The sequence below is a fragment of the Vombatus ursinus genome, unplaced genomic scaffold (genome assembly GCF_900497805.2).
Source record: "Vombatus ursinus unplaced genomic scaffold, bare-nosed wombat genome assembly UNPS02009062.1, whole genome shotgun sequence".
Classification (NCBI taxonomy): Eukaryota; Metazoa; Chordata; class Mammalia; order Diprotodontia; family Vombatidae; genus Vombatus; species Vombatus ursinus.
In genome coordinates, this window is record NW_020948840.1 from 7,575,751 (window position 1) to 7,597,059 (window position 21,309).

At 39.1% G+C, this 21,309-nt stretch overlaps 1 protein-coding gene across 2 annotated transcripts in view; it reads right to left on the reverse strand.

Annotated features, from left to right (window-relative positions):
* VIT (vitrin) overlaps positions 1 to 21,309 on the reverse strand; it is a 153,946-nt gene that overhangs the window by 105,035 nt on the left and 27,602 nt on the right. For both annotated transcript variants that reach the window (XM_027850499.1, XM_027850498.1), the window contains exon 3: positions 15,343 to 15,408. In XM_027850499.1, the coding sequence (XP_027706300.1) occupies positions 15,343 to 15,408 (66 nt within the window). The remainder of the gene's footprint in view (positions 1 to 15,342; positions 15,409 to 21,309) is intronic.

Genomic DNA, 21,309 nt, shown 5'->3' on the forward strand with positions numbered 1-21,309 from the left:
ATTCACCTTCGTCTGCCCTAATAAGGTCACATCTGAATTACTATGTTCAGTTTGGGGTAGCCTCACTTTTACAAAGGACATTGAGACAGTGGAAACATACAGAGGACACTTTGTTAGGGAAGGGTCTCAAAATCATGTCATATGAAGATTAGTTAAATGAATTGGGTATGTTCATGAAAGCAGGATGAATAGTGTTTTACTTGGCTCCAGAGGGTAAGGTGGAGAGATGAAGATTTTAGCTTGATGTAAGGAAAACCACCTAATAAAGTTTCCCAAAAATTTCAAGGAATAGGCTTCCTCCGAAGGAAATGGGTTCTCTGTTACTGGGCATCAGGTGAAGGTTGGATGATGGCTTGTTGGGGATGATATAAAGATTATTCTGCTGCAAGTACAGATTGAATCAGATGGCCTCTGAGCTCCCTTCTGATGCTGTCATTCTACCTGAATTTGTGACCTTGTCAGATTCATAGCTATTGATTACTGAACTTAACATGTTCATTCCTTATGTTTATCTCACTGACTTTCATAGGGCGAGGCCCCATCCCAAAGCAGAAAAGCACTGTTAATGTACTTTGAGAGCCCTGTAGGCATGGACATTACCATTGCCTACTTTGCCTATGGTTTGTGGAACTTGCCTATTCTTATAACACAGTGATTATAGAATGATGTCAGGTTCAATAAGTCAAATGCTCAGTGTTCAAAACAGTACATTCTACTTCTCATTTTGCTGTTCACCTTTTCACTCACCCCGAGAAAGTCACTTTGCTCATGGGCCTAGTTCTGCCCATCAATCAGATAAAGACATTATAAATATGTTTTATAGCTCTTGGGAGGAAAAATTAATATCGAGAAAGGAAAAATATGTCTTTAGGCAGAGTAATAAGATTTGAATTTGAGTCAGCTGTCTTGTAAAGATATGACTGTGACATTCAATTCTAGTAAAATCCATTTTTACATAATACTCCACAGAAAGGCCAGGTTTGTTAAATAAAACTGACTGGTAAAGAATATTTGAACAATAACGGCTTCCTCTTCATTGGCTCCAACATGCAGTCAATTATAAACTTTCACCAGTTTTTTCTTCAAAATGTCTTTCACATCTATTCTTTTTTTCACTCCATAACCATGTTGCCCCATGTCTGAACTGCTTAATGGTCTTCAATCTCTTATCCCTGCCTTGAGACTCTGTCCCTGAAATCCAAGGAATCTTAATATTTTTAGTGTAATGGACGCTTTTAGCTTTCCGATAAAGCCCATGGACCCTTTCTCAGAATAATGTCTTTAAATACATACAATAAAATGCATAGGATTACAAAGTTAGCTAATTATTTTAAATACAGTTAAAATAAATTTTTAAAAAGTTCAGAAGTCTTGGGTTAAGAGCCCCTGCTCTAATCTAATTGAGCCTATGTTTTACTTTAATTTGCCATAATTTCATTGTTGTGTATACTCTCTTCACCAATGAAGATTATCATTGCTCTGTACCTTTTTATTACATGTCTTTGTTGTTGTTCAGTCATGTCTGACTCTTCGTGACCCTGTGGACAATAGCATACCAATACTATCAATGGGGTTTTCTTGGCAAAGATACTGAAGGGGTTGCCATTTCCCTCTCCAGTGGATAAAGGCAAATAGAGGTTAAGTTACTTGCCCAGGGTCACATAGCTAATAAGTAAGTGTCTGAGGCCAGATTTGAACTCAGACCTCCCTGACTCTAGGCCCAGCACTCTAGGCCTAGGTCCACCCTCAGACACTTATCAGTTGATAAGTGTGACCCTGAGCAAGTCACTTAGCCTCCACAAGCCTCAGTTTCCTCGGTTGTAAAAAGGGGATAATAATAGTACCTACCTCATATAATTCTTAAAAAGATCAAATGAGGTAATATTTGTGAAACACTTAACATAGTCTCTGACACATAGTAGGTGCTTAGTAAATGCTTGTTTCCTTCTCTTTCACCTCTTAAGGGTACCCATTTGTACTATACCACTTGTTTTATCCATCTGTTGCCTTTCATTGTTGCTATGAGTGGCCTTCCTTCTTTACAGTAATCTTTATGTTCAATGATGTCTTCCCTTCTTCTTCTTGTGTTTAAGTCATCATTTGTAAAAATCCTGCATCCTATTCACACCCAGCACTAGCCTTTGAGTTGTTAAGTTGTCAAAATCATTTGAATTCTTCTGAGACCACTGCACACAATGATTTGTAGTCATATAACATCAGCAGGAGAATATTGATATTAGAATGTAGCCTCTTGGAGGGAAGGAACATTTTTGTTTTCATATGAAAAGGAAGCCACACAATGACAGGCACTTTTTTTTTTAAACTGGACCTATGATTTCATTTGTGAAAGGAACAACTCCAGTTGGTGAGGCTAGTTTCTTCACCAGTGCAGATTGGTAAAAATTCTGCAATTTATAGTCTTCAAAGTAGCCTTTAGCAGGATTCATAGAGGGAGTTCAATTTGATAAGGTCTGGTAATGACTGTTATGTCTTGATCTTAAGAAAATAATGAAAGAGGGAATGAGGAATATACTGGGTAGGGGGAAAGAGGGGAAAGGATGGTTAGGGAAAATTATCTCATATGATCAGGGTGCACAAGTAGACATCTATACAAGAAGGGCCTTTCTCTCTACTCATACAACTACCACCTTAGTTCAGGTCCTCATCATCTCTTATCTAGATTATTGCAACAGCTTCCTAATTGATCTCCTTGCCTCAAGTGTCTCATTACTCCAATCTATTCTGTCCATCGCTGTCAAAGAACTTTTCTATAAATTCACATCTAACTTTGTAACTCTCCTGTTTAATCAACTCCAATGGTTTACTATTATTTTTAACCTGGGATCCATAAGTCCCCAAAAGATCCACAGATAGATTTCAGGGGGCCTGTGAAATTGAATGATGTGAAAAAACACAACTTTATTATCATTAACTTTTGGCTTCCCTTAAATCCTCTGCATTTTGTTGTATGCATTTAAAATGTATGCATTATTCTGTGAAGAAATCCATAGATTTTGCCAGACTACTGAAGAGATTCATGACACAAAAAAGGTTAAGAATTTCTGCTCTAGGATAAAGTATAAACTCTTCCATTTAGCTTTTATTTTATTTTTAAAATTTTTTTTGGTGAGGCAACTGGGGTTAAGTGACTTGTCCAGAGTCATACTGCTAATAAGTGTTATGTGTCTGAGGCCAGATTTGAACTCAGGTCCTCCTGACTCCAGGGCCAATGCTCTATCTACTGCGCCACTTAGCTGCTCCCACATGTAGCTTTTAAAGTACTACACAATCTGAACTCAATTGCTACTAGTTTCTGCCTTTCCCCAAAGACCTTGCATTTATTTTGTATCTGCTGCATGTACATGTTGCCTTTGCCTTAGAATATAAGTTCCTTGAGGGCAGGAATGGTCTTTATACCACTCCCCCACCCTCATCCCACACCTAAAATAATGCTTGGCATATAATAAGTGCTTAATATATGTCTCGATCAAATTATTTATTTCTAAATTACTTGATTGTTATCAAAGGAGGCCTGTACTTCAGTGAAAAGGCAATTGGATCCTTAATCAAGAAATATATAGTTTTCCCTTGATAGATTTTTTAAAAGTAATTTCAATTCATTCATTAAGAAATATAGCATTTGCAATGATAAAAATACTAAATAACAAATATATCCTTATTTACCTTAAAAAAAGAATCATAGCAACTACAAAACAGGTATTGTTGAAGGTATCATGGCAATCACAATTTCAGAAAAAAATACAGAATCTGAGGTAGGATTCAAACACAGGTCTTCTTTAAGATCAATACTCTAATCACAGTGATATGCTGGCACATTCTGTGATACCGATGAATACTTGGAATGAATGGGTACCTCATTTGATGTTAATACCTAGAAGATTATTGAACAAAATCTCCATAATCAAATTGGTCATAACATTGTACAATTTTGATATACCTATGAGAGACACCTTATCTGAGGAAAGTCTTTAAGGCTGCATTTTGCTTTGCCAAGGAAAATCCTTTCATGAAATCAATAAACAAAAACTTAATCAAATCTCATATTCTCTAGGTTTTTCATGTGTGTTTTGCTATAGAAAAAAAGCTATAAAACGCTTCTTGGCCAAGTCTGTCCATCCAAATTCACATTGTGGTATAGGCGACAAACATTTTTCATTTGCTTTGTTTTTATGACGAGGCTTATCTCTTTTGAATGATTGTAGAATTCACATGGGAGGCTTTGAAATATTCCTAGGAAGGACGCAATGAATATAGTGTTACTTTAGGACAGGACCATAGATTTAGAGCTGAAGAGGATAACATAGTCCATCAAATTCAACACCATCACATGAGGAAACTGAAGAACAGAGAGGTTAAGTGACTTGCTCAAGATCACACAGCTAGTAAGTATCTGAAGTGGTATTTGAACTGAGGATATCCTGACTTCATAGTCTTGTGTTCTATTTCACTATTCCACCAAATTAAGTGACTAACTCTGGGTCAATATCAATGTTTGCTAGAGGCAGAATTTAAACTCAGGTCTTCCTAACTCAAAGGCTAGTTCTCTATCCACTATGCCACATTGCAACTGGAGAATCTTGTCAATGGTAGGAGATACTCATACTTGGTCCCAGCATTGGACATCCTAAATAAATAACACTGGTTATTACTGATTAGCACCTTCGATGAGCATATGACTCCATGTTTTCTTCCTTGTTGATGCTGATACTCACTGGATCATTGAGCAAATTATACTTAAGGTTGCCTTTGTCACAGAATCTTGTATGGTTTTAGCCTATGTGTGGGACACAAATTGAGGCTTACAGGGTAAATGGCTTGGCTACAATTGCACAACTAATAAACACTAGAGTATGGATTTAAACTTGGAGCTTCTCCTAACTCCAAGTTCAGCATTTTCTCCACTGTAACACTCAGTTAACAGCATTCTGGAACCAAAGACTTATTCATGTACCAAGTTCCTTGCCAATGTTTCAGCAAGCCCTGGATTTCCCAAGGCAAGTAAACACATCTTCCCTGACACCCTTTTCTTGACTGCTGGCCAAGATTCTAAGCCCCAGGACCATGGCTTCCCAATCTTCTGGGTCATGAGAGAGGAAAAAAAAGCTTTTCCCCTGGGAGGCCTTCACACTTTGGACAGATGATTGTGAAATAATCTGACAGTACCTTAGGGTGATAAGTTTGGCTTGGTACTAGAGAGAGCAACAGAAGCTGCAGAAAATAAGACTTGACTGCTGGTTGGTCAGTCTAATCATTTCACACTTGTGAAAGTTTTCATTTGATATTGACTTCAAGATAATGTAATAATAGCTGACATTTATGTAGCTTTTTAAGATGTGTGAAGAGCTTTATATTTGTTATCTTACTAATAAAAAAAAAGTCACTTTGTAGAATGTTTTTCCTTACAAGAAACCTTTAAGGGAGGCATTGCAGGTATTATGAGCTCCATGATACAGATGAAGAAACTGAGGCTCAGAGAGATTAAGTGATTTGATGAGGATCACATAGCTAATAAGTATCAGATGCATGATTCAAGCCCAGGTCTCTATTGACTCCAAGGCCAACATACTATCCATTATACCACACTGCCCTGAGATAGCCTAGGTATTATTATAGGTTAATTACATTGCCTTTTGGAAAACTTTGGGGATTCTTCTCATGAAATATGAATATGAGAGAGATTATGAAACTGTTAAACTATTTGCTGTCCTTTAGACACTTTGGGATGTTCCCCACTGTCTAGATGTATTTGGTGGAAATGATGTGTGTGTCTTTATGAGACTTTTAGTTTGAGCTAAGAGGCTCACATTTTAAAGAATGGACTTAAAAAAAATGAAGGCCTCAGGTCTATAGATCAGAGAAATTAATATTTAAAATTTATAACCCTCACAAAATTACATAAAGATAACAAAATCACTCTAAGTCTTTAAATTAGGATTTTTCAACTTAAACAGGTCAAAAAAAATTCAACCACGTTTTGGCCAAATATTTGAATCTACTTAAGTAGATTCATGTTCACTCAATTGACAATTGTGCTTTTGTAGATAAAGTTAGCCATTGGCCTGAAATGCATAAGTAATTTTAGAAATCTTGTAGAGTTATCTTTGAAAAAGAGGGAATTCATTTTCTTTTTGAAAAATTTGATTTAATTTAAAAATGTTTTATTGAGGTTTTTTATCTTCGCATGAAAGACATTTCTGGAAATAACTCCTCATCCAAACCCCAAGAATTGAACTTTCCTTTGTAAGAAAGAAAAACAGTTAATCAAAAACCCTTAATACAATAACCCTATCCGACAACATACACGAGATTCTGCCCCACTTGTCTCCAGTGTCTTGGCAGAGAGGACATAAGTATGATTCATTATCTGTTCTCCAGGAACATTATTGGTTTTTCAGTTACTTGGTTTGGTTTCCTTTTACACATCCTCTTTCTATAACGCAAGGAGAGAGTCTTTACTTTGTATGGCTATGGATACACGATAGCTAAGGTACAAATTGATGTTATATGTGGGTGTGTGCAGGGCTTGGGACCAATTTGATGACCATCTGCCTCCCTTGTTTCTACCTTTTTGGGGAGGGGACTTTTCCATGTGACACTTTGTAGATCGCTCCCTTGGATATTCTTTGACACCGTCTCTAGCATCACCAGTTCAACAATCTTATTAGCCCAGAGTGCCACATTTAGTGCTTCCTAATGTCTGTGGAAGCCAAGAGTAACCACTGGCAAATCTATGAAACAAGCAGGGGAGAAAGGGGAAGAATAAGAGAAAGTGTATAAGAAGGAGGAAGGAGAGAGAGGAAGAGAACAAAGGCCAAAGTGGGAGAGAGTTCAGAGAGGCACAGACGGTGACAACTGTCATCATCCCATCACTGAGAGTCACTTCAGACCTGAGCAACCTTACCAGTAGGGAGAGTGGAGAGTTATTTGTGTTACATAATATGAAGGGCCCCAGGCTAAGCCTCCTTTTTCAAAACATCAGGTTTATTGCCTGTCATCCCACTATTGCAGCTTCACTCCCTTGAGATTTAGAGATTTTTCAGTTGTCAAGAATCCTTTATTAAATGGAAAACCCCTGGCAGAGAGAGGCAGCCTGGTGCAGTGGAAAGAAAGCCAGCAAGACTTCATTTCTTGCCCTGCCTTTGCTAGGTACTGTTGCTTTCTCCCTGTTAATTATTTCCAGTTGATGCTGGGTGTAACTTGTCTGTACATAGCTGTTTGTAGGGTGTCTCCCCCATTAGACGGTGAGCATCTTGAGAGGGGGGTCTACCTTTTTTGTATTCCCAGTGCTTAGCACAGTCCCTGGCACAGAGTAAGTACTTTATAGAGGTTTATTGACTGCCTAGCTATGTGGCAATGAACAAGCCACTTAATCTCTCTGTGCCCTCAGGCAACTTTAGGATCCTAGATTTAGAGCTGGAAGAGACATCTGGAGGCATTTGGTTCAACCCCCTCATTTCACAGATTTAGGAAACTGAGGTCCATGGAAGTTAAGTGACTTGCCCAAGGTCATGTTACATAGGTGGTAAGCATCAATAACAGATTTTAACCTTCCACCTCTCCTGACTTCAGAGCTGGGGCTCGTCTCAATGCCTCCCCTGAAGGTATAGGTTTCAAATGAATTAGGTACTGCATTGGTCTGAAGTAGGGGTGGGAAACCTGCTGCTTCTAGGCTACATGTGGTCTTCTAGGTCCTTGAGTGTGGCCTTTTGACTCAGTCCAAGATTTAAGGAACAAATCCTTTTCTTAAGAGGATTTGTTCTGTGAAGTTTGGATTCAGTCAAAGGGCCATACTTGAGAACCTAGAGGGCCACATGTGGCCTAGAAGCAACAGGTTCCCCACCTCGGGTCCAAAGAATTTCTAACATTAACAGCTAGTAATTATGTAGTACTTAAATGTTTGCAGAGTACTTAACATGCTATCTTGATTAATTCTCTCAGAGTAATCCTCTTTTTGAAGTAGGTGATATTATTATTTCCATTTTACAGATGAGGAAACTGAAGCTGACAAAGATTGAGTGACTTGCCCAGGATTACACAGCAAATGTCTGAGATAGAATTTGAACTCGGATCTTCCTCCTCCAAGTCCAACACATTATCCACTGCCTCATTTAATTGGCCCATTGATAAAATCACAGGCCCAGATAAACCCTTGCAGAAGCTAAGCCTTGTTAGTTAATACCTTAATAGACAGACATTACATAATCTAGGGAAGGGGACTCAAGATAGGTATCTGAGAGGTGAGGAGAAAGAGGATGCTAAGGAAGGGGAATGCAGCACTGTGGCAGTGACTGGGGCAGAGAAGCCATAAACGCCAGAGCATTTGGTTCTTAGGAGAAGGAGGTCCCCAACCTCAGTCCCTGAGCAGGCAGCTAACAAGGCAGGTGAGGAGACACTGAAGACTAACTCTACTTCAGAATTTTGCTGGGTGCCTCCTCTGGCCTCAGTGGCTCCCCAGTCACAGGTACAGACAACCAATATGGAACATAGCCTTGGATGGTGGGAGTATGTATGCAACAGCAGGAAAGTGTTGATGCTGGTAGGAGTTGCCATTGGCCCACTAGGCTGTGGGAGAGGGCAGGAGTCAATGTGGAAGCCAGAGCTTGGGTACCCTGCCAGGAGCTGAGAGTCTTGAGCCAAGGCAGAACCACTTGACTGATGATGGTGGATGACTTATCCCCAGCCTATTCAGAGATCGAGTTTAGAGACCTACTTCTACCTGGGAACCCATTACCCTGTGGTCTACTTCTCTCTTGTAACAGAGGCGTGACCCTCTACTTCTTCTGAGCCACCCAGACAATCAGGGGCTTCCAACAAGGGCCTGTCCCTACCTTTATTTCCCCTCCTTTTCATCTTTACTTCTGGGAGGGAGAGGCTGTAATCCCAATCCCTCTCAGGGATGGGAATTGGTAGTCACTTCTCTGAGGAATCACTTGGAGGTAGCATGAACCTTCCAGCCTCTCCTCTCTATCCACCTCATCCCTATCCTTCCCTATCCATTCTTAATCCCTCCCCCACTCTGCTAACCTCTTTGATTGTATCTTTTAGAAATCTTTTCCTATCATTAACAAATATCTCTTCTTCCTAGACCTCTTATTTTCATACTTTTCCCATCATTCTGAGATCAAAGAAGCGTGGTTTCCCCTAAAAGGTAGCACAACCCTGGCCATCCCTGGAGCAATTCTTTCACTCCTCCCACCCCACAACCTACCCACTGAATACACTTGGGCAAGAGTAGGACTAGGCATAATTCTCAATATCCCTCCCAGACCCTCCCGCTGTGGCCATCACTCAACAGCCTCTTTTCCTTTGAGATTCACACCACCTGTCTATGCCTCTTTATCAAGATGATAATCTCAGCATTATCTTGTACTCCTCATTCTCACTCATGCCACATATCCACTCAATACCTCCACAACACATCTGACCCATTCTTTCCATTCAAAAAGCTACCACCCTAGTTTAGGCCTTCATCATTTCTTGCTTAGAATGTTGCAATAACCTTCTAATTGGTCTCCCTGTCTCAAGTCTCTCATCACTTCAGTCCACCCTACATACTGCTGCCAAAGTAATTTTCCTTAAGCTCAGACCTGACCAAGTCATTCCTTTACTAACCAAGTCCATTGGCATCCTCTTGCCTCTAGAATCAAATATAAACTCCTTTTTTTTTTAAAGCTTTTAAAGCCCCATACAACTTGGTCCCATTATAACTTTCTAGTATCGTTAGACACTACTCTCTCCTTCTTACATTCTTCTATCCAGACAAACTGGCCTTCCCTCTGTTCCTCACAGATCTCCTATCTCCATGCCTTTGCACTGGCTACCCTCTATGCCTGAAGTGCTCCCCACTGCCCCCATTTCCTCTGCTTCATAGAGAGTCCTCTTTCTTTAAGACACAGCTCAAGCACTATCTGCTTCATGAAATCTTTGTTGTTCCCTCCAATGTTAGTGTCCTGCCTCCAAAACTACTTTGTGTGTGTGTGTGTGTATAATATAGTATACATATAATACAATGTACAATATAACAATTATTAACTTTATGTTTTATACACACAAATATATATGTGTATATTTATATGTATGTATTACAATGTAAGCTCATATTGACTAGGAATTGCTCCATTCTTTGTTCTTGTTTCCTTAGAACCTAGAACAGTTCCTGGTATGTGGAATGTAATACTTGATAGATCAATTGATTTTTGTTGCAGTGCTATACCAGCCCTCAAGCTTTTCTTCCTCTGTATTAAAGGAAATCAGTACCTGGTTCACAGTGCTCCTTTCCAAGCAAACTTCTACCCTCATAACTGGGAACTCCAATATATGTTTGTTCAGTTGTTTTCAGTCATGTCTGACTCTTCATTTTCTTGAGGTTTCTTGGGGTTTTCTTGGCAAAGATATGGGAGGGGTTTACCATTGCCTTCTCCAGCTTATTTTACAGATGAGGAAACTGCGGCAAACAAGATTAAGTGATTTGCCCAGGATCACCCATCTAGCAAGTTTCTGAGGCTGGATTTGAACTCAGGAAGAAGAGTCTTTCTGACTCCAGGTCTGACACGTAATCCACTGCACCACCTAGCTGCCTATAAGATATATGAAGAGGATTGTGAACTGGAGACCAGGACATTTGAGGTGATACCTCAGATGTCCTGGTCTTCAGTTCACAATCCTCTTCAACTTCCATGGCCAAAACCTACATTCACTTTAGAGCCCTAACATTCCTTGCCCTTAAGATGACATTCCAATGAAAATATAACTTCAGTTACTCACAGGGATGGTCATACCTTTGATCCCAACATCACCCAGAAATGTTCTAACTCTGTGATCCAGAACTTTGAAACTCCTCTCTCTAATATTAACCTCCCATCCTTCCATTTCTCCTTCTGCCTTTCTCCTAAAGCTAGGTTTTATTCTTACTGAAGCCAAGTCACCCTACTCCTCACAGCTCTCTCAGTCCATCAGCCCTGCTCTGGTCTCATTTTCCTCTCTTCACAGTCTTGTTCCTAATATTAATTAGTTCACCTATACACATTCTTCTACCCTTGAATCTCTAGCCTCTATATCCTATTGCAATTCACACTTTACCAATCCCCAACCCTGGGTTTACTTCCACCATCTCTGCTTTCTCCACCCTAACTCATGATATTTGGAATATGAGTGAGGAAGGACACAGTGACAGGGTCTACTACAAATTGATATGATCCTGTCTCAGCTAGGTCCTCATCACTTCAACATTATCCTTTTATTTTTCCATGGCTGACTCTCAATCATACTCCCTATAGCAGTTATTTTAAACCTTCCCTTCTCTCCTCAAGCCTCCTATTCTACCTTTCCTCATTCTTTATCAGCAGAGGACCTTGCCTCCCACTTAGAAAAAAAATGAAAGCACCCATCATGAGCTCTCTCTTCTCCCATATTTTATCCCTTAAAATTCTTCTGAATGTCCCCCATTCATTCTTCATTTTCTCTAGTCTCTGAGGAAGAGGTGGCCCTTCTCCATGCCAGTACTGTCCACTCTACTTGTGCCCTTGACTCCATTCCTGTCCATTTACACAGCATGATGTAAGTGCTGGATTTGGATTCCTAGGACCTAGGTTCAAATCCTGGGTCTGCCACTTACTGCTTGTGTGATCTTGTGCAGGTTACTTGCCAAAGTTAATCTCTTTGGGCCTCAGTTTTCTTATCTATAAAATAAGGAGGTTGGACCAGATAATCACTGAGGTCTCTTTCAACTCTAAATCTATGATCCTGTTATCTACTAAAGATAGCTCCCCTAATAATGCCCTTACCTCTTGTTGATCTTTAGTCTACTGGCTCCTTTCATGTTCCTACAAACCTACCCAGGTTCTTTTCATCCTTAAAATGTCTTACTTGACCTTGCCATCCTCTTCACCTATTGTCTTATGTTTTCTTCCTTTCAGAACCAACAGAAAAAGTCATCATACTCATTGTCTTCTCTTCCTCACTTCCCCCTTTTCAACCCCTTGCAATCTGGTTTCCTATCCTGCCTCTCAGATTGAAACTGTTCTCTCCTCATCTTTATTCTGGTGGTCTTTTCTCAATCCTCATCCTTCTGGACCTCTCTGCAGCATTTGATACTGCTGACCACGCTCTACTCTTAGATACTCTCACTTTCATTAGCTTTTATGACACTGACCTCTCCTGTTTCTGTTTCAGCCTGTCTCATCATTCCAGTATTTCATTCCATCATTTCAGTATTCTTTGGTGTATCATCTTTTTTATCTCTTGTGTTTCTCAAATTTCTACATCTAAGCTTAGTCTCTAATCTGAGTACTAGTACCACATCTCTACCTAGATGTGTTGTGGGCATTTCAATGTCTGCATGTCCAAAACGAAACTGATCATGTTTCTCCATATAGTCATTTCTCTGAATTTTATGTTTCTTCAAGTCATCTAGGTTCACAATCTCAAACACCCTTAAATCTTCTCTCTTCTTTAACTCCCATACCCAATCACTTCTCAAGTTTTATTGATTCTGCTTCCACAACATATTTTGCATTTGTAGCTAAGTGGCACAGTGGATAAAGGTGAACCTAGAGTCAGGAAGACCTAAATTCAAATCCAACTTTAATCACCTACCAGCTGTGTAACCTTAGGCAAGTCACATCCTTTGTCTTCCTCAGTTTCCTCAAGTGGGGATAATAATAAAACTTACCTCTTAGGGTTGTTGTGAGGTTAAAAATGAGATAATATTTGCAAATTACTTTGTAAACACTGAAGTACTATATAAATGCTAACTTAATAATCATTAATTATTTTAAGATTAAATTATTAATATAGTCATTAATTATAAAAATTAATTATTTCACGAATAATAATTATTATCTTTACTCACATGACCAGCACAATGGTCTAGACTCTCATCAACTCTTACCTGTACTATTTCCTAGTCTCCTAATTGATATTCTAGTTTCTAGTCTTTTCCAATCTCTCCTTCATAGGGGCAATCAATCAATCAATCAAAAAATATTTATTAAATATGTACTATTCTAGGCACTGAGGATGTAAATTTAAAGAATGAAACAACCCCTACTCTCATGGAGTTTACATTCTAACATGGGAGACTGGTCCATATAGCTGTATGGATAGAATAATTGTGGAGAGAATAAATGGTAATAAACACAAATTAGCTAAATACAAGGTAGTTTGAGAAGGAGAGCTCACTACGAGTTGGGGGAATGAGGAAAAAGTTTCATATAGAAAGTAATGCTTGAGCTGTGTCTTGAGGTAAGAGAGAGATTCTATGAGGTAGAGGTGAGCTGGGAATACATTCCAGTTAGAGGGGATGGCCAATGCAAAGACATGGAGACAGCAGATGATATGTTATGTGTGAGGCACACAGAGAAGGCCCTTTTTGCTGAATTGAAGGGTGCAAGAGAGAGAGTAATGGACAATGAAACTGGAAAGGTAGGTTAGGGAACAGTTTAGCCTAAAGAGCTGAACAGAAAAGTTTATAGAGGTAATAGAGAGCCATTGCAATTTATTGAGTAGGGGAATGATGTGATCAAATGGGTGCTTAAAAATCACTTTAGCTGCAGTGTGGAATTACAGAATCCTAGATTTAGAAATGGAAGGTGCTGCAGGAATCATCTAGTCCTACCGTCTTATTTTGCAAAGGATGAAACAGACCTAGAAAACATGAGTGACTTGCCCTGATTAAACAAGTAGTCGGTAGCAGAGCTGGACTTTGTACAGAGGTTCTCTGACAACAAATCTTGTGCTCTTCCCATTGTGCCAGGTTTCTGCCACACCTGCCAAAATCATCTTCCTGAGGCACAAGTCTGCCCATGTCACTCCCCTGTCTGAAAGTCTTCACTAAATCCCTCTTGCTTCTAGGATAAAATACAATCTCCTCATTCAGAATGCTTTGGTAGTATGTTAGTTTCCATATTAACCCAATCATTGTTTTCCATTTATCTGCCCCAGAGCCAGTCTCCCTGGCTCTGTTTCCTGACATGAAATACTAATTACAATTAGGTCCTATTAGCATTTCAGGGTGTTATGCTAGTTCTGACTCATTCCATCAGGAAGTTCCACATGTAAGGTTTAAAGGTATAGAAGAAGTCTCTTGTTTTTATTTCAAATGATGAATTTTTTCCATTTAAAGACACATTATTTACAAGATCAGTGGGAGAACTAGTCCTAAAAGAATGAACCTAAAATTTTAACCTTGCTCATTCAATCCAACAAGTACTTATTAAGCACCTACTACGTTCCAGGCACTGGGCATACAAGGACAAAAATGAATAGTCCCTCTGCTTAAGCTTACATTCTAATGAAAACTTAATGACAGTTCTCCCTTAGCCCTTGTCTCTCACAACCACAAAATCTTAACACAAATACTGTTAATATTAATAACAATATAATAATATTATTAGGTAACAATATGGCATTTACTATGTGCCAGTTACCACTGTGCTAAGTGCTTTACAATTATTATCTCATTTGATCCATACAACAATCCTGGGAGATAGGTGCTATTATTCCCATTTTACAAGTGAAAAAACTGAGGCAAAAAGGAGTTAAGTGATTTGCACAGGGTCACACAGCTAATAAGTGTCTGAGGAAGAGTTTAAGCTTAGGTCTTCCTCACTCCAGGCCCAGTACTCTCTCCTCTGTGCCACCAAGCTGCTCCACACCACCTATCTGCCTCAAATATCCTGATATGCTTTGGATTCTTTTATGCAATCCTGAGAGGCATCCTTGTACCGTGGAAAGAGACCTGCCTCTGAAAGGCTTCAGTTGAAACCTCTCTTTTGACTACCTACCTATATGACCATGGGAAGTTGTTTAACTTCTCTAGGTCTCAGTTTCTACATCTATAAAGTGGGAAAACTGGGAGATTAGATAGTCCTTTAGGTTCCTTCCAATTCATCCTATGATGAATTCTTCACTGTATAAATGTATTTTACTTTACCTAACCTCTCCTACCCCCTTTCCCTAGCTGGGTGTTTTTCACAGATTTAGCTATAGCTGCCTTCCCATTTTCGTTCAGGTCAAAATGAGGGTTTCTGTAGTTCCTCAGATTCAATTTCTTGGCTGCTAAGTGGGAGACACCCTCTCAAAACCTGGGAAATTTGTACCTTAGTTCAGCTATAGGAGCTTAGTGCCTATTGGTGCTCAGGCATGCGTTTCCCATTTTTCCAGAGTAATAAAGTACGTTATACCAACTACCCTAAAGTCATTAAGAGTTAAATTCTAGGGCTAAAATGATTAAACATAAAACTTAAAATTAAAGATTTCCCAGCATAATATCCCTCACTGTAAAAACCAGTTTTACAATAGAAATCATTATTTTCTACTTACAGAATTTTGGCTTTTTACTTTTTTTTGTGACTTCTTTAGTTCCAGAGGTTCCAATCAGCAACAACACTAGATAGAGTAAGTACAGAAAAGGCTAATTAGCATCATTCAGCATAAGTACTATTTCTAATCACACAATTTTAGAGGTAGAAGGGACCTTAAAGGTCACTTAGTCCAACCTGTAAATGAAAAAGTGTCCCTTCCGCAATGTCCCTCACAATGGTCATACAACCTCTCTTTAAAGACCTCCCTTGGTTGAGGACTCATTACCACCTAGTAATGTTCTTTGACTTTTGGATAGTCATAATTGTTAGAAAATGTTCTCACTTTGGCCTCAATCCCCTCTCTGCAACTTTCACCTATTGTTCCTTGTTCCATCTTGTAGGACCAAGCAGTGAAAATCAAATCTTTTTCACGTGTGACAATCCGTTAAATACTTGAAGAGAGCTATCACATCCCCATTGTCTTCCTTTGTTAGGGCTAAATATTGCTATTTTCTTCAACTGAGAATATATAAAGGGAGTATAAGTCAAAAACTCTTTGAGATGCATGAATCTTTTCATGAGGCAGAAGCAGCCAGGGACCGATTCTATAATAAACCATTATGGTAACAAACCAAATTCCCAAGTTATAGTTCTCAAAAATTTTATTCCCTAAAGATATACCTTTGATTCACATCCTTCTGATGAACCTAACAAAACAATATTTTAAATGATACTAGAGTAATGGGATTTGGTGTAAGCCCAGATCACCTGAGACAGAGATGCCAGGGACCTATTTCTGGGAGACAAGGAGGTCTGATGCGTACCTGAACCTCCTGCAGTAGTCTACCACATGATTGGGAGCAGCCTTTTTCCATTGGCTGTGTAGCCAGAACAGTCTGTATCTTTCTATCTACCCAGCTATTCACATTTGCTCCCTCACTCTGGCATTGTCCAGGGGTAAAGGACTCCTTCTCTCACAGAAGTTGACACAATGTTGTAAGGGGTGGGGGGGAATTGGCTATCTTCTCTTTGGCCACATAGTCCCAAGAAACAGGCTGCTAGTTTTGGTCTGCTTTGTTTGTCCTTTTCAATTCTCAATGCAGAGAATGGAGTCCTGGACCTGGGAATTTAAGCCACGGGACTCTTGCAGATCAGGATTACAGGGTGGGTAGTGCAGCCAGACCAGAGAAGCCCTGAAGAACCAGGGTTCTGGGAAGGTGGAGAGGGCAGCTTTAGACTTGAACTTAGTAGGACTGATGCTATGTAGGAACCGAATTAAGCTGTAGGCTTAATCCACTTGCCATCCCCAGAGACTAATATGGTCTGTGTGTGGGGGAGGGATAAGGAGGCGGGGAAGAGGAGGACACGTTATGACAAGGTGTTGGTGGGAAATGTTCCTATGCTTTTCTTATTATTTCTTTGAAATAACCTTAGAAGGGTAAAGGCACTGGCAGCTAGAGGGATCAATAGAGACTTACTATAGAAGACTGGATTAAAGCTGAACCTCAAAGGAAGCCAAAGAAACTGAGGGGTAAAGAGAAGGGCATGAGACTTTGGCAAGTACTGTGCTGAAACACAGGTGAACTATAACCACAGAATTCCCCTGGAATTCCTGGGAGTAAGAAAGACCTGAGTTCAAATGTGACCTCAGTTACTTACTAGTTGTATGACCCTGGGCAAGGCTATTGTAAGGATCAAATGCTATAATAATTGTAAAGTGCTTGACACAGTGCCTGGCACATAGTAGGTACTATATAAATGTTAGCTCTTATTTATTAGCTAAACCAAAAAGAAATTCAGTCTGGTATGACCTGTTCTTGAAGAAGACATGGTGACCCTTAGTGATCATTACTTCCATTCCTTAAGTGCCCATAAACATAAACATTTAATAATGTTCTAGAATTTTGTCTGGATCTTATCTAGACTTACTATCATCTCTATGCAGATGACTGTAAAATCTATTTTCAATTCAACTTAAACATTTATTATTTATCTAGTCTTTGAAAAAACACATTTGTTTTGCTTTATCTTTTCTTCTAAGCTCTAGACATTTAAAAATTGAATTGACTTTGTCAGAGAGGTAGAAAGTGTCATGAAAGTGCTATATTATAGAAGCCAGGGGTAAATTGATAATCAATAAAGAGGTCAAATACTGAAGAAAAGTTCAAGAAGGAAGGAGTGCCTAAGGGAATGGAGGGATAGGAATGTACCCAGGTACTAGAGATTAAGATTAGGATGAAAACAAAACAGATAGATTATATGTGTATGTGTGTGGATGTATGTATGCATGTGTACATATAGGCATATATTTACATATAAGTACATAAGTATTGTGTATGTGTATATGTGTGTACATATATACATATACCTAACATATATACATCTACCTACACAATGAATGCATACACATGTATTATCTTTTCTTTTTAGATATATTTTATTTCCTCCCAACTACATATTAAAATAATTTTGTAAACATTTTTTAAAAGTATTGAGTTCCAAATTCTGTCCCTTCTTCCCTCCTCTCCTCCCCCTTCCCTGATATGGTAAGCAATCTGATACAGTTTATACATGTGCAATCATGTAAAATATTTCCTGTTAGTCACTTTGTACAAGACTCGAATTAGAAAGAAAGAAAGAGAAAAATATCATGCTTCAGTCTGTATTCAGGCAGTATCAGTTCTTTCTCTGGAGGTGGATAGCATACTTCATCATGAGTCCTTTGGGATTATCTTAGATCATTGTATTGCTGAGAATAGCTAAGTCATTCACAATTCTTCACTGTATAATATTGCTGTTACTGTGTACAACATTCTCCTGGTTCTGCTCACTTCACTTTGCGTAGTTCATATAAGTCTTTCCAGGTTTTTCTGAAATCATCCTGCCTGTCATTTCTTATAGCACAATAATATTCCATTACAATCATATACCATAGCTTGTTCAGCCATCCCTCAATTGATGGGCATCCTCTCTATTTCCAATTCTTAGCCACCACAAAAAAAGCTGCTATAAATATTTTTGTACAAATAGGTCCTTTTCCCTTTTTTAAAAAATGTCTTTGGGATATAGACCTAGCAGGGGTATTGCTGGATCAAAGGGGATGCATAGTTTTATAGCTCATTGGGCATAGTTCCATACATACATATTCTTGATCCTAGCATTCAGGAACCTCCACTGTCTGATTCCAACCAACCTTTTGAATTTTATATCATGATATTCCCCTCCATGAACTCTCTCTTCTAGCCAAATAAAAATACTCCATTTCTCTTTTTTATCCTGTGCTAGCCAGTCTCTATGCCTTTGCCCACACCCTGCCCCCATGCCTGGGATATATAGTCTTTTCCTCCCTCCATCTCCAGCTGTGGAAGACTATATTTCAAATCTCAACTCAAGTGCCAAGACGCCCTTCCTCACTTCATGTGCCTCATCTCTCCCAGATGAAAATGACACCTGCCTTTCTCAAATAACACTTTATCTGGATCTCTCCTTTGAGCTTATCTTATTTTCCTTTGTAAAATTGTGATATGTGAGACATATGTTTTCCATTAGATTATTAAATTATAGATTTAGAGCCAAGAGAGACCTTATGGGACATGTAGTTCAACACCCTTCTTTTAGAGACAAAGAAACTGTGGCCCCAAGAGGTTCAATGACTTGCCCATGGTCACACATAAGTTAGAGCAACATCTGTATTAGATCTTTTTTTTTTTTATCCTCAAGGTTTAATGCACAGTAGGCATTTAATAAATATTTACTTCATTGAATTAAATGAGTGTTATATATCTAGAATTCCAGAGTGTATTTTAAATGAAACAAGAACTAAATGAATATATCTAAAAAAAAATTTGTAAGGAGCTGACCATGTGAAATTATACCAGAATTTGGGGAAAATCAGTTGCCATCCTTGTGGTCACTGAAAAAACTGTCAATCTGGTTCTGTGAGCACTCCTGTTGCCTGTGGTTTCTATGTCTTGCTATCATTAGGACTGAAAGTGCTTTCATTAAGATCCTCTGCCCCGCCAGGATCACTCATATTTTGTCACAGAAATTCCTCCAGGTTGAAAATGCTCATGGTTGGGTTCAGTTTAACAGTAGTGGTAAGTTGGGTTGTTATTTTTGGTGGGATACTGGCTCTGACTTCAGCAACCCAGGCTTATTAATTAAAGACTCTTTTGAAACCACTCTTCAGGCAGCTAGCTGACCAGGGAAGGCCTCCTAATGTGCTCATGCCCTAGAGCAAATCTTTCTTCATCCTTCCTCTCTAAGAGCTCTCTTGCTAAATTGGAGATGGTGAATTGCATGTGGAGTTTGGATGAAAGGAAATCGGCCTCATTTTTCCTTTTCTAAGAGGCCCAGCTGAGCCTGTGCAACAGTGACAGAGTTGCCAGTGTTTAATGGAAGGTTCAAAGTGGGTGACCCATCTGAAAACAATCTCCTCACTACTGATGATGGAGAGGTGTGTGTGTGTGTGTGTGTGTGTGTGTGTGTGTGTGTGTGTATGTGTGTGTGCCTCCAAATCACAGAAGCATTATTTGGCCACTCTGGCTAGAAAACCTAGAGAAACTGTCTAGGATGGTTTAACAAAATTTTAAAAACTGGTCGTATTGAGGCATTAGAACTATCAGCAGCAAAGAGGGACTCAGCTGGTTATTTTCTGAAATCATTGTCTAATGGAGGAAGGAGGACTTATTGGTTTATGTTTATAAACCAAAGATTTGGTGTTATGAGGCAGCAGGGTATGGAGAAAAGAATGCTGGATTCTGAGATACAAGACCTTGATTCTGTCATTAACTACTTGTGTGACCTTAGGTGAACCACTTACCATCTCAAGCCTCAGTTTCCTCATCTATAAAATGAAAGATTTGAACTGAACAAAATCTATATGTTCCTTCTAGCCCTAAATTTATGATTTTAAATACATTATGACTATGATCCATAATATATTAAAATGGAGAAGATGACAAATGTCTTTAATAAACAATATGGCTCAATAGTGTGGTATGGCAGCTGAAAGATTTGATTTGACCTTTGGTTACATTTGACCTTGGGCTCTGGAATAAGGAGATGATAATCCTATTCTACTTTGCCACACCTGCACTATTGTACTCAGTTCTGGGGATCACATTTTAGGAAGGACATTCATAACCTAGAGAATGCCCAGAAAATAAGTAACCAGGTAACACAGGATCTTGAAATTATACCACGTGAGAATCATTTGAAAGAACTGGGGATACTTAAACTGGAAAAGAGAAGACTGAGTGGCAGGGAGGGGGAGAAAATAAGAGTAATGGATGGAAATTGCCAAGAGACAGATTTAGGCTTAACGTCAGGAATAATGTACTAACAACTAGAGTTGTCCAAATGGGCTGGCTAGGGAGGTAGTGGGTTCCCCATCCTTGGAGGTATTCAAACACAAGCTGGATGATCACTTGTCAGGTACATTGCAAAGGAGATTCTTTTCAGATACAGTTGGACTAAACGATCACTAATGTCCTTTCTGATTCCAAAATTCTGTGATAGGCAGTGGACTTATGATTTCATTGGTTTAGGCAACTCTTGGATGAGGAAACTCTCTCTAGTAATATACATCAGTATATTCTTTTAAACTTATGTTGACTAGAACAAGGAAAGATTTAGTAACTTGCCCAGGGTCATACAGCCAGTATGTGTCAGAGCCATAAATTGAACCCAGGTCTTTTAGGCTCTGAATCTAGCTCTCTTTTCATTACAACACATTGCTTTCCAGCCTTCCTTAATCTTAGCACCCTCCTTAGATTACCCCTCCCCCCAATTTATCCTGGGTTTTTTTCTGTCTGTGCATAGTTTTTTGCATATTTCTTCCACCTTTAAGACTCCATTCTGAACTCCTTGAGAGCAGAGACTTTTTTTTTTTTTACTTTCCATCTCCAGTCCTCACACAGGCTTGTCACATAGCAAGTGTTTAATAAATGCTAGTTCACTGACTGACCACATCTGATTTCTGTGA